At 41.5% G+C, this 14541-nt stretch overlaps 1 protein-coding gene across 6 annotated transcripts in view; it reads left to right on the top strand.

Moving 5' to 3' along the window:
* LOC109031550 (zinc finger protein rotund) overlaps positions 1–13216 on the top strand; it is a 291268-nt gene extending 278052 nt beyond the window's left edge. For all 6 annotated transcript variants that reach the window (XM_019043126.2, XM_019043127.2, XM_072299817.1 and 3 more), the window contains 2 exons: positions 5775–5852; positions 6596–13216. In XM_019043126.2, coding sequence (XP_018898671.2) covers positions 5775–5852; positions 6596–7879 — 1362 coding nt within the window. In that variant the 3' untranslated portion in view covers positions 7880–13216. The remainder of the gene's footprint in view (positions 1–5774; positions 5853–6595) is intronic.
* The last annotated feature ends 1325 nt before the right edge of the window (positions 13217–14541 follow it).

Below are 14541 nucleotides of genomic sequence, written 5' to 3'. Positions count from 1 at the left end.
GTTATATCGGTTTTGGACTCAGTTTTTTGGGGGTTTTAAACTGAAATATGGTGGTTCCTAAATGTGTTTTGTGGTTTAAAACCTGGTTTCATTGGTTTTAAACCTGGTTTCAGTGGTTTTAAACTTGGTTTCAGTGGTTTTAAACTTGGGTTTCCCGGTTTTCAATGTGGTTTTCCTGGTTTGAAACAGGGTTCCTTCGGTTTCAAATTTGGTTATTTTGGTTTTTTATTTCGGTTTTTGAGGTTTAAACTCGATTACTGTGATTCCAAAGTGCAGTTTGGCGGTTTTAGACTTGGGTTTCCCGGTTATAAACTGAGACTTTCCGTTTGGATTCCGCTTCTGATTTTCAACTTTGTGAACGGGTTCACATAAGTGTTTTAAAGAGTCTCCTGACCAATCAGAGCTCAGTCGAGGAACGGTATATAAGAAGTCGCTCGTGTTGAGCGAAACTTAGTTGACATCATGGCGTTGAAGAGGAAACACGGGAAGGGTGTGTTGAACAAGCTCATCAACTTGCTCCCGATCGAGGCGCACATTCCGGGAGGGTACCGATACTGCGGGCCTGGAACGAAACTGGAGAAGCGTCTGGCTCGTGGAGATGCTCCGATCAACGGACTGGATGCTGCTTGCAAGGAACACGACGTGTTTTATAGCAAGAACACTGACACAGCCGAAAGGAACAAAGCGGATCTGGAGTTGGCCGACAAAGCCTGGCAACGCGTCACAGCGGGAGATTCTTCACTCGGAGAACGTGCCGCTGCCTATGCCGTCACCAACGCCATGAAACTAAAAGCGAAACTGGGAATGGGAAGTCCCAAGAACAAGACCAAGAAGAAAAATACACCGATCGTCGGTTCGTGCATTTCGAAGGATGCCAAAACACCTACCAAGCGAAAGAAAGTCACTACCCGTGTGATTCCACAACCAAAAGAGGGAGATGCAGGTGTGAAAGTGGTGTTGAAGCAACTCGGCGTGAAACCCGATTCTATCGATCCGACGTCCAAGAAAATAAAATCTACCATCGCCAAAAAATCGAAGGAGGTTCGTGTCGGCAAAGGTCTCTATCTCGCGCCTTACCGGTCCGGATACGGACTCTACCTGAGACCCTGGGCTCCTGATTTAAACTAATCAACGAGCTACCACTGAAACCGTTGACCGATATCGAGTTGAAACGTGTGGCGAAGAAACTCAAAATCCCACATTTTCGGGGTGTTTTTATGCGCGATCAACTGATCAACATGAAACCCGAAGAAAACGAGTGTGCAATCATCAATTTGGATTCTAGTAAAGGATCTGGAACACATTGGGTCGCCTACAGCAAGAGAGGCTCTCGTACCCTCTACTACAATAGTTTTGGTGATGTTGCGCCACCATCGGAACTCACTCGATACCTCGGTGGTAGCTCGTTAATCGAGTACAATTTCAGCGCAGAACAGGCTTACGGAACCGTCATTTGCGGCCATCTTTGTCTCTCGTTTCTTATAAAAGCAGCGCGTCACTGGGATCCGACGTCACAATGAGTGAGACTATCCTGCTGAGTGGAAGGAGCAACGTGCTCGAAAATGTTTTCTCACCACCTCTGGTGCTGGATCCCGGCAAAACCCATTATGTTGGACTCGTCGAGTTTGTCGCTTACAACGCGATACCGAACGTGGACCATACGAATCAAAAGTTTCGTTACGGGGCTGACAAGGAAGAGATCGTCATACCTCGTGGAGCCTACGAAATCACAGCTATAGAAGAATACCTGAAAGAGAAATTGGGCGCCGACAATCTCACGCTGAAAGCCAACAACAATACTCTAAAGTGCTCCCTCAAATGTGCATACGAAGTGGATTTCAATAATGAAGCTTCGATAGGTCGATTGTTGGGATTCGAGAAGAAAGTTTACGAAGCAAATACGTGGCACGAGTCTGCATTGCCTATCGATATTTTCACCATCAACACGATCAGGGTCGAATGCAATATCGCGACAGGATGTTATATGAACGGATCCATCGCTCATACGATTTTCGCCTTTAGCCCCAATGTCCCACCCGGCTACAAGATGGCGCTGTCTCCGCGGACAATCATTTACAATCGTATAAATACCTCGACGATCGATCGATTGAGTATCAGTATTGTCGATCAAGACGATAAGCCGGTCGATTTCGGAGGAGAAGTGGTGACTGTTCGTCTGCATATCAAATCAGATGGGTAAGCGAAGAGGCTTAAATAGGTCGTGCGCTTTGCATCTCAAGCTCAGTCCGAGACAGACGCGCAAGCGCTTAACACCTTACTTCAGAAGTGCTCTCCAGCAACTCGGATACATTGTTATCGATTGATTCTCGCCATGGATCGTTTCAAGGACATCAAGTATTATCAGGATCATAAATATCACCCGTACATCTCCAGTTTCCGGAACACCGACGAGATCCGGATTCCGATCAATAGCCAGGATTTGTATACCGTGCCCGGTGATTCCAAAATCTACATTGAAGGAACTCTGACCTACACGCCAAAGAGGGCTGACGCGGCTGCTGACGATGGCAAGACTGTACTTTTATCCAACAACGCCTTCGCCTTCTTATTCGATCAAGTGCGTTACGAGTTGGACGGCAAGGAAGTGGATCGAGCCAAGAACGTGGGCATCTCCAGTACCGTCCGCACCCTGCTGACTTGCACCAAGGATGAAGTTGCGGGACTTGAAAACGCCGGTTGGGGCTCACCCGTTGTCAACGTGAGCGACAAGTCGTTCAGCGCTCTCATTCCGCTGAGTCTCTTCCTGGGCTTTGCTCACGATTACAAGGGCGCCATTTTCCGTCAGAAACAAGAACTCGTGCTCATCCGTGCTCGCACCGATAAGAACGCATATACGCTGAAGGAAGGTGCCGAATCTGATGCTGCATCCCTCAATCTCACCAAAGTTCAATGGCTCATGCCGCAAATCAAGTACAATTTGAGTGTGGAGAAAGCCATTCTGGACGAGATTAGACGTGACACTTCTTATCCGTTGTCGTTCCGCAGCTGGGAATTGCACGAGTACCCTCAATTGCCGACCAATCAAAGGGAGACTTGGAAGCTCATGACGACCAGCAATGTGGAGGCTCCGTCATTCATCGTTCTAGTATTCCAGACCAACAGATCCGACAACGAGAAGGTGGATGCCAGTAAATTCGACCATATTAAGCTGCGCTCTTTCAAAGTCCATTTGAACAACAATTCTATCCCGTACGAGAATCTGAACGAGGATTTTGACAACGACAAGTTTGCTTTCTTCTATCAGAACTACCTCAACTTTATAACGGACTTTTCACAAGAGGAAAAGCTGTGCGAACCTCCTCTCTCCAAGAAGAAGTTCAAGGAAGAGAATCCGATGTTCGTGATGCGATGCTTGTACGAAGATGTTCTGAAACCGGGCCCCCTGGATATTCAAATCGATTTGGAAGCACACGAAAATATCCCACAAGGAACATCCGCTTACGCTATTCTGGTTCACAACGTAACGTTCTCTTATCAATCACTTTCAGGAACTGTAAAGAAAATCTACTGACTTTTCTTGTCTTTAATATTTCCTCGAATTTTCAATTTTCTTTGAAATTTGTAATACTTAGTTGGTAAGATTTTCAAGAAGCGTCTGTACGATTAGGATGTAAGATTCACGATATTTCATTCTAATGCATTTTATGTAACGCTTTCTTTTTAACGGTAATAAAATACGAATAAACCGAACCCTTTGTTTCTTACTTTATTTTCCTGTTATCAGCATGGGTCGGGGGGGGGGGAAAGCATTAAATTATAACCGGGGGGAGCGGCAACGTCGCAGAGATGAAGGAGTCACGAGGTGGCAACGTCGGGCAGGTTCGGAACTTGTTCCCGGTCGCACGAAGGAAAAGAGACCCGAACAGGTTCAGACTTGTCCCGACAGGCTCAGACTCGTTCCGACAGCGTTCGATCCGAGCGCGGCTCTGCGGCTAAACTTGGTCGCACCCTGAACGGCGGCCGGAGGATGAGTTGACAGAGGATCACCTGAATCGGCGCGGGAACATCAAAGTGCGGGTGGGATGACGTCATCCATTTGAGGGGGGGGGGAGGTGTAGAGGTTACGCTAGGTAAACGCCGTACTCTCGTGAGGTATGCAACCCATATACAAGCGCCTTACTCTCGTAAGGTATGCAACCCGCGTGTTAGCGTCTTACTTCCGTAAGGTATGCAACCCGCATTTCTGGAGATTCGTGAGGAATGCACATCACAAATCATCGTTGAGCACCGGCGAGGTGCGCGACCAAGGTATGCAACCCGCATTTCTGGAGATTCGTGAGGAATGCACATCACAAATTATCGCTGATCGTCGGCGAGGTGCGCGACCAACATAGGACGCCTCCCGTCCGTAAGGTATGCAACCCGCATATCTGCACCTTAGGTCGACGAGGCACGCAACCTGCGACTGAAATGGACTTAGGTTAGGTTAGGTTAGGTTTGGTTAGGTTAGGTTAGGTTAGGTTAGGTTAGGTTAGGTTAGGTCACACGGCAACGCTGTACTTGGGTTAGGTCACACGGCAACACTGAACTTAGGTTAGGTTACATTTCGATATCTCAGGTGGCCGCAAGTCGCCATTTCCCCTCTACTTGTAAGTAAATCCATCGACATTCATCAAAGTACGCCGCCTTACCTAGAATTGATTATTTATACTGGATTTAAATGGAGGGAGTGACTCTTGTACGGATCGTAAAGTAAACGGTTCCGTTGAAAAGCGAGTCCTCCAGCCACTCACATCCAAATTTAGCCGAAAGAGCGCGAGTTTACCGCCGAAAAAAAAGTATTTAATTAGTAACGGAGCCTTGACATAACGCTATTTACTACGCTGACATTTTTTCAACGCGTATATGTTTTCTACATCCCAACTTTTACACCTTCTTAGGGCCAGGCTCAGCGGTGGCCTTGACAGCGCGTCAACAGCTCATGAAAAAGAATCTGGTTCAGGTGAATTCGACATTGCCAAGTTTGTCTTTTAAATTTTTGAGCTCCTAGGTTGAAGATGAGTTTATCGGCGATGTGTGAAATCGGCTCAAATGAGCAAATGACACTTGTGATCAAAACGGTTCTTCTTCAAATTAAGAATAATGCATTACTGCATTTCTGGTGGGGCGTTTTTTCAATTTCTGCAGTTATTCGTTAAATTTTCATGAAGAACCATGAGACATTATAATATTTCACCACTACCGCTTTTTCTAACGTGTATATGGACGTATTTATGCTAAAAGGAACTATTTGCATAGGTTTTGCGTGCGACATAGTTCTTTTTAGCATAAATACGTCCAAATGTCCGGAGACTTAAACGCATGGGTAAAAAAGTAGAGAAGCACATATAAACATGGTCGCCGTTAATTAACACGTGCAAACACACGAGCTTTGTCTTCTTCTTCATCCAATCTTTACCTCCTTTCAACCTTCACGCGAGAACATCTTTCCCGCCTCCGCGCCCCCTATTTGCTATACCGAGTAGCACAGCGCAACGAAAGTTTTCAAATAATTTCGCAATTAAATCCAATAAAATAAATTCAATGATTTTCACAATTCTTTTCTTCGTAGATTTAATTATTTTAATTCTATGATGCATATTGTGCAGTTTGTTCTATTTTCAGCTCCAATTTGAATGGTTTTTAGGATTTGATAACATTTTGATACCGGTTGTTTTTCATAAATTTTCTTCGACGTAAATTTCACTGTATATTTTCGTGTGTTCGCTCATAGCTTGCGTCTCTAAATAATTTGATTGTTTCTGCTGTTACAGGGCCGAGGGCGGAGAAGAGGCATAAACAAAGGCAGAGACGGTCTCGGATGGACTGGGGTAGACCACGGGAATCCAGAGGTAAGACCATGCTTCATGTCGCATTTCATTATTATAACTGGACAGATTGGAACAAAGAAACTCAACATCTAATGGAAATCTCCATTAGACAGTCTTTTTTGCGCGTAAACGCGCTGAATTTTTAACAATGGCGGATCCAGCAAATTGGCAACATTGTCTTTTCTCCATTTAAACCTATGGAAATGTATCGATTCTCAGAGGAGCCAGATGCTCCGACGAGAATCGATTATTTAGCATAGGTTTAAATGGAGGAAATCCGATGTTGCCAAATTGCTGGATCTGCCAATGATCTTTAAAGTAAATGATTCAAAAATTTCAGCAATCGTGCTACGAGTACAGATCTCCTTCCACCACCATCAGTCCTCCTCATAATTTTTTGGGGAGAACATCTGTACTTACCTACCCTTCCTACTCGTTTTCCTATACGGAAAAAGTGATAGGCGTTACCCCCTTAAATTGTAGTACTACCCCAAATTGTTGGATGCTATGGGCATTTTCAATTAATTTTGGTGGTACAGCAACTCGGATTGGGTTAGTATAGCAACTCAGATTGGGGTATTACCGCAACATTTGGGTTAGTAACCTAATTTATTTGGGTACCGCCACAATTAATTGGATTACCACCGCAATTCATCGGAAATGTCCAAGTTGAGACTTAACCCCTACATCTTTTCCCGTGTACTTTGCTGTTTTAATTTGATTTTGTTATGAAAATCTTGAACGGTCGGTTTTTTTGTTCGCAGATTTTCGGATCCAAATCTGAGCTGCAACTACACTCTCAGATGCACATGAGAGAGGTGAAACCGTACAAATGCACGCAGTGTAGCAAGACATTCGCCAACAGCTCGTACCTTAGTCAACACACGCGGATCCACTTGGGGATCAAACCCTACCGCTGCGAGATCTGCCAGCGAAAGTTCACGCAGCTCTCCCACCTGCAGCAGCACATCCGAACGCACACGGGCGACAAACCGTACAAATGTAGGCACATCGGGTGCAACAAGGCCTTCTCCCAGCTGAGCAACCTCCAGTCGCACTCCCGCTGCCACCAAACGGACAAACCCTACAAATGCAACTCCTGCTACAAGTGCTTCACCGACGAGCAGTCGCTCTTGGAGCACATCCCCAAGCACAAGGAGTCCAAACACCTGAAGACGCACATCTGCCAGTACTGCGGCAAGTCCTACACCCAGGAGACGTACCTGACGAAGCACATGCAGAAGCACGCCGAGCGGCTGGACAAGCGGCCGCCCATCATCGGGATCCCGCGGGTCGGACTCGACCAAACCCACTACTGGCCCAAGGTCTCGCCGGACACGGCTAACAACCTCGTCGAGGCCATCAACCAGCACGAGGTCTGCCTCCAGCAAGGCCCGCCCCTCGGGCCGCCCGACCACCTCCGCGGCGACCTCCGCGACATGCGGGATATGCGGGACATGCGCGACATGCGGGACATGCGAGACATGCGGGACATGCGGGACATGCGGGATATGCGAGACATGCGGGACATGAGGGACATGCGGGATATGCGGGACATGCGGGATATGCGGGACATGCGGGACCTGAACGGGGGCGGCGACGAGCACTCGATACGTGGCTCGACGCCGGGCGCCCCGTCGCCGCACCACTACGAATCTGTGATCAACTCCTCCAAGATGACGAGCACGGCATCGTCCACGTCGGCTTTCACCCCGATCCAGTCGATGACGATCCCGAGCCACCACAACCACCACCTGAACCACCACCAGATCTCAGACCGAGCTTACATCCCGTACAACACGATATCCTTCCCCGGGGCCAAGGTCGTGGGCTCGGGCGTCGGCGGGCAGCTCTCCGGCCTCGGCGCCGCCGTCCAGACCTCCATGCCCATGGAAATGCCAAAGAACCCCGTCTCGGTCTCCGTCACCAACAGCTTTCCCAACCAACTGATCTCCCTCCATCAAATCCGCAACTACGCCCACCACCAGCCCAGCACGCTCATGCCGCCCGAGCACCTCCTGCACGGCCTCAAGGAGAAAGGACAGTAGTCTCGGTCTACTAGGCAATAGGTTTTTTCAATTTTAGTTTAGGGCCGAGCCCTTTTGGGTACGCCTCCGGCAGGACCCACCCTCCCAACAGGGTAACATTGCCATCTACGTTTTTTAGATACTTTAATGGGATTGTTGCAAAGTTTTGCTGGATCCAGAGAAGAATTTTCGCTCGGGGAAATGGTTGAAAAATCACAATGAGCATATCCGGAAAATCTGGAAAATTAGCGAATTTTCGCAGCTTCTCACTTCAACAGATATACGACGGAGAAAATAGCATGTGATACAGTGATGAGTCACCTCACCTTCACAACTCCATGCGAACAAACCGTCGCTTGGTTGACAGAAGGGTGTAACTACAATTTGAGATGAGCCCGGGAAAGTATTGAGTTATATGGATAACAGGGCTCATCGTCGAGTGTAGTTACGCCCTTATGTCAAGAAGGCGACGAAACGACGTAACAAACGCCGTACATTCGACATCCTCACTTTCCTGCTTTTAAGTATCGTTCATTAAGTAGTAGTAATTTTGTTCTTTATTTTTATCTGGACTGCGTTTTGCAATTTGGAACTATAAATTCTGGCTCATCAGAAAAAACACTAATGTGCATAGGGAAACTAATGGCACGTGCGTTGTTCTTAAACCGGGCCGGAATTTATAGTAATTGCGAAATGCAGTCCATCCAAGAAACTACGTCAAATGTCGATGTTCATTCTTAGTTTTGCCTGAAATGCCGAACCCGGCTCGTCCCGTTTGTATCAGATTACATCTTCGCCATCGTATACTTTTTGAAGTGGGAAGCTAAGAAGCGGGCAATCTATTGCGCAGATTGTATAGTGAAGGGTATATCAGACTTTCCCGATGCACTCATTATGATTTTTAAGCCATTTTCTGTAGGATCAATTATCTTCTCTGCTCTAGAAAAAGTTTACATCAGACGCATTCCTGTCTGTGGGTGCTCGTATTGCCTATCTTGTCCAAGGAAGGCTAATCTACCTTGCGCATAGAGGATAATAGCTACATTAGCACAATTAGTCACCTAAATGCCACAAGAATAAAGGCGATAGTTTTCTATTTCAATGTTTCTCAATAGCTTCCCGTTTCTAGAAATATTTCCGACACGACACAGCCTGCGGAGATTATAATATTGGCGCAGTCAAGTATTTAAAAATCACCGATTCCCACCCATGGCTCGTTCGTGAGGGTACAGGCTTGCACAGATGGTATAACGGCACCACCACTACAGTTAGTTATTTAAATACCACCATTGCTGCTCTTAGGACCTCATTTTGCTTATTTGTAAATTGAAGGCGACTTAATTCTTCAGAGAGGCTAACGGCGCCATCATTTCGATTTCTAAAAATACCACTAAAGCTGCTCTGTTCTTACCTATCTTGTTGAATGTAACTAAAGCTATTTCCATTGTTCAATGCCTACTACTTTTTGGATACTGTGCTGAAGTAGCCGAGCCAATTTCATCCTTTGAAAAAGGGAAGTTAAAGAGGGGATTTTGATTGGTTTGTATGGCCATGTTGCCTATTGAGAGGACAGGAACCACCATGCTACTATTTTTACCTCCAATTTACGACGAAACATTCTGTGTGGATTTTAAAGTATGAAGGTATCTTGTTCCTCACCGAGAAAGTAAAGTGGGTGCGGAAATTTTGAAACACCGTAACGGTGCTACGTGATTTCGCACTTTAGCAATCGATATAGGCCCATCAAATTCTGTTATTTCGCATAATACTTTTTTCGTATTCTAAAAATCTACTATGTTAACAATGCACTAATTGGATCTTCCCTGACCATTGACTATGAAATAGTCTGTAATAAAACCCCTTTAAAGCAATGTTATTTTGACTTTGAAAAAGAATGAAACAATTACCAACAAACGATACCCATTTTCACAAGAGGACTATCCACCCCGTTGTAGAGATCTGTGTAGTTTTACTCTTTGCGATTGGTACTGAACTATTATGATGTGCGTGCATAGTGTATAAAATAATATGTGAAAAACGTCTAACCCTTGATAGTATCTTAATGTTTGCAGTTTGTATCTACAAACGAAACATTTTATTTCGGAAAAAGGAGAACTAAATCATTTTAGGAGCAATGAAAGTAGAGAGGAAGCATATCAAAGAAAAAGTTCCTGAAAATTTGATTCAAATTAAGTTGGAAAAGAAAAACTTTTTTACAAGCCCACTCAATTTATCTTTGTGTTTATTTCCGCGATAGTTGCTTCGGGGTTATGATTTCTTGCTAGGTGGGAAACGGAAAGGAAAGGATTAGCAGCTTCAGTCTGTAGGTACTTTATGGTATATTGATTGAAACATCAGCACAATAAATCAATTATAATCATGTGAAAAAGGTACCCAGCCATGTTATATACACCTACTATGAGTAAGCATATAAGAGATTTATGCTGATTATTCGACAATCATTTTACATATTTTTCAGTCAGTTTCAGGCCCCTCTTTTCAATATTAAAAATTGAAAATCACAAAATCTCGTGGTACTCTTTCCAAATCTTGTTAAAGTGTCTTGTTTAAGATCTCTTTTTTGTTTTAAGATCTTATTTTTTTTGTATAAGACGTAAACAAATAAATATATTAAAAATGTCAATGAAGAAATTAGAAAATTTTCAATTTCAACTGCTTGGTACTGATGGCTGTTAGTCCCTCTTTCCTCCACATGTCGTGATTCCAACTTGGACTATATATTTTCCTCTTTAGGTCACGCAGTGTGTGAAGGCACCCGTTGGCTCTTTATCTCTGAATAAACTTCTAAAAATTCTGTTTTTATGGTGGTTTCAATGTCTTCGATCAAGCTTTAAAAAGTAATTATGTCACTTGAGGGTTATAAATTGCACTTATTGCAGTCCAGTTTGTGTTTCTGAATCACCTGATTTCAGTGTTACTCAACATGTATTACGACGAGGAATAATAGTAAAGCTGACCTAAACTTACAGTATCTCTTATCATAAAGTAAGTTTCTCACGATTCATTCTATTGTTACCGTGCCAAATACGTACTCTGGAGACACCAGCTTGATAGTAGAGATTAAGAATGACTGATTTCACGTTTATGGTAAATAATTGATATCAACTAGTTGTTTTATGTACAAATTTAAATATTTTTTTATCGTTTATAACAGAATTCTAATATTTTGAACTATTTTCTAATTTGAATATTGTAATTAAATTTTCTTTCAGTAATTGTTGAACGTTGTTAAAGCTTAGCTGTAAGTGTAAGTTGTAGATTTGTATTTGTGAATAAATTTTGTGTGTTGACTTCATCATGACCTTTTTTTAAAATTTTCTTTACCATATCATGATGTTTTTATTAGTTTTATTATTATTCCTTATTAATTATTTTATTCATTTATTGAAGTGATTAATTTTCCTGTTATATTTTGTTATTTTAAATGATGAAGTCAAAATTTTTAACCCAAGTGGGAGGGTTTCTACTGGCTTTATCCTCATCGTTTCAATTTTTCATTTCAAATCTATCTAGGAGTCAATTTTTGTTCAGCACACACAAAAGTAGTCAATACTTTAAATATTTTAATGTTGTCAAATTAAATCGGTTTTTTTTTTCTTCAGGGGTGTTGTACCTCGATACTTACTGCAATCCAGTGGGTAAAGGAAATGAGAGATCCAAGATATCTAATTATTTTTTTCCTTCTAAAAGAAATAGTTTTGCATAGTTTGCTTCAAACCATATATTTGTCTACATCAGTGACCTACAAAAATTAAGGGTTCTGGGTCCTGAATTATGAATCATTGTAAGGGAGTATGATTCAACATTTTTTAATGCCTTTTTTGTAGGGAAAATGCCAAAACCTGAGCACATCGCGATGCGCCCGTGCTGCTCGTCCGGGTAAATTCGAGAAAATGGTAGTTGCTACAAGATTTACCCACATGATTTGGTCACATCGCGGTATGCTCCGGCAAAGCGAGATGTACCCAGGTTATGGTATTTGTCCTTTTTATGAATAACTTACATTCCTACATTCTCAAAATTACGTTAACAAGTTTAAAAACCTTGACAAACAAATACACAAAAGTGAGTAAAGTTCATAATAGTGCAGCAAGATATTTATAATGGACCACTAGACAAGGTACGAATTTCAGCATTCTGATACATGTTCCTTAACCAAAATTTCACGTAGAACAAGATACGCACACCGAAAATTGCCGAAATCAACTCCTTACGAAAATATTTAATGATTCTTGATGCGTGAATTCAAACCTCCCGCTCATGAAAACTCAATGCTCTACGTGATACAAATCGCGCGCCAAAACGTTATCATGACAGTCTTTGCGATATAAATATCTGACAATCTCAATCTTGACGCTTTGGCTCAGCTATAGCAAATTGCTTATGGTTTGAACAACACATGGTGGGAAATGAACATCGCTCGATTGAGAAGCTTGCTGAAACCGTTGTAGCGCGCGATTTGACTCGCGTAGAGTTTTGAGTTTCGTGTGAGCGGGCAGTTCAAATTCCTCGTAACCAATGTGAAATAAAAACGTTAATATCTTCGTTAGGAGTTGGTTTAAGTAATTTTCGTTGCGCGAATCGTGCTCTACGTGAAATTCTGCTTAGGAAACATGTATCAGAATGCTTAAATTCGTACCTTGTCTAATGGTCCATTCTGTTTTACCTCTGGATTTTTCGAAGGTATTTTTGGATTAATATCATCAAACACTATGAAAATAAAGTTACTGAAATAATGCTCTTTAATTTTGCAAGACGTGTACTTATTCTTTAATAATGATGGGGGCTCATCTTGTGAGAATTATTGGCTTCTTCTCCGAGTTAAGATAAACATTAATCTCTCATTTTTCCCTTTCTTCTCATAGTTTTTCACATTTTTCTAAATTGAACTTGATACTTAAAATGTCAGGATTAATTTCTTATCTTTCGTTCAAATTATTTAATTGAAATGATGATGATAGCAAAATGAAAGAAAGTCCTTGCATGTGATCTCAAACTTTTGATATAAATAACATTTTGGTGATTCGTAGGTATTGTTTTGTATAGGAAAACTAATAATCTATTCTTCTTCTAGCATTCATATCCAATTCTTGGTCCTTTTGGTTTTCTCTCAATTAATTTTCTCCATAAAATCATAAAGTCAACAGCAATACTCTGGTGATTTAAATTTGTTAAATTGTCTCTCATTTCTTTTTTCACAGTATCGAATTTGGTCTAATTTGACCCTGTATAATACTAAGCATGTTACATAAATATTCAATATTGTACGCATATAAATAATGTATGTTATTAATAATTTATTTCATTTGTTTGTAATAAAATGTAAATTTTTTATTACTTCTTTCGTTTTCTTTCCCTCCTAAAAATTACTAAGTACCCGATCACAGTAAAAAAACCTTCAAACGCACTTTTTATCTACCCATCTGATGATATTATTAAGAAAAAATTCTATGAGGAATTTTGCAATTCTTAAGTTTCTCGATTCAATCATTACTATGAAAAATTCTTTCTCAACATAACACGCGGTACCTATTTACCCCTTGAAGTTTGGTTTTATTCACGGCATTTGTTGAACTATCAAATGATAGTTTCGCACTTGCGTTGAGCATTATCAGATACAACTTTCATGATGAAATGGGACTTTCCTAAAAAAAAAAAAAGAAGAAAAAAAATCCTAGGCTCCCATTTAGTTGATATCAGAGTTTTTTTGTTTTTTTTTCCATTTTTGTTACCATAGTAGCAGTGATAAAACTCCAGAGGTACTATCTTGATTCAAGATGCCATAAAATATCTGTCCAATTTTAGTTGAGATATGCACTACTTTAAAAATTTCACGAAATTTCAATCTTAATTAACCTTAGTTTTATGAAATATCCATTTTAAAATAATTACATTGATTCCTATGTGTACATTTCAATTTTTTTGCGGATGATAATAGTTCATTGCTATGATGCGAACTATAACAAGCTCGGCGTTGAATGCAACACTTCTCCAAATTTTTATTACTAAACATCAGTGATGTCCAAATACTTTTTTATTTTTATTTTATATCCATTCTTCAATGCTCGCAACATTTGCACTCAATTCGTTCTGAGATGTCGATTATGGTCAGGATTAATTTTAAAGTGAATTTTTACATTCAGACTTTTTAGGACTTGAAGCTCATAGGCATACAGAATAGATTTTAATGAACATCACGTAATTTCGTGAATATTACTTGCAAAAATACTTACAGATAAAAAATCTCCTGCAAGGTATAGCATCTCTATGAAAAGCTTCCTTCGACAATCTAGAACTGTCCATGTGCTGAAAATTTCACTTCTATTAATTTAACGAAGCTGTGAATTCTTGGCTCGTATAATTTTGAATTAGTTTTCAGCTGCTCTTAAATACTATGCCTCAGCCCTCAGGTTTTTATCATCTGCCCACAGCTGAATTGTCTCCTAATTATAATAAATGCTGTTATTACTTGGAATTCAAATTTAAAGCATTGATTAGGAAAGTTTTTACAGTAATTATCTCAATGCTCCTAACTCTCTGTTCAAGATTTACTTTAGTCTAAAAATTATTATTTTAGCCAAATCTCTGTTTGCGGGCATTATGAAAAAGTCCGTCATTTTAAATCATCAAAGATTTGGCGCCATGAAAATGGCGCTAAAAGT

Source organism: Bemisia tabaci, chromosome 4, assembly GCF_918797505.1.
Source record: "Bemisia tabaci chromosome 4, PGI_BMITA_v3".
NCBI lineage: Eukaryota > Metazoa > Arthropoda > Insecta > Hemiptera > Aleyrodidae > Bemisia > Bemisia tabaci.
This window is presented reverse-complemented; position numbering and strand designations above follow the sequence as displayed.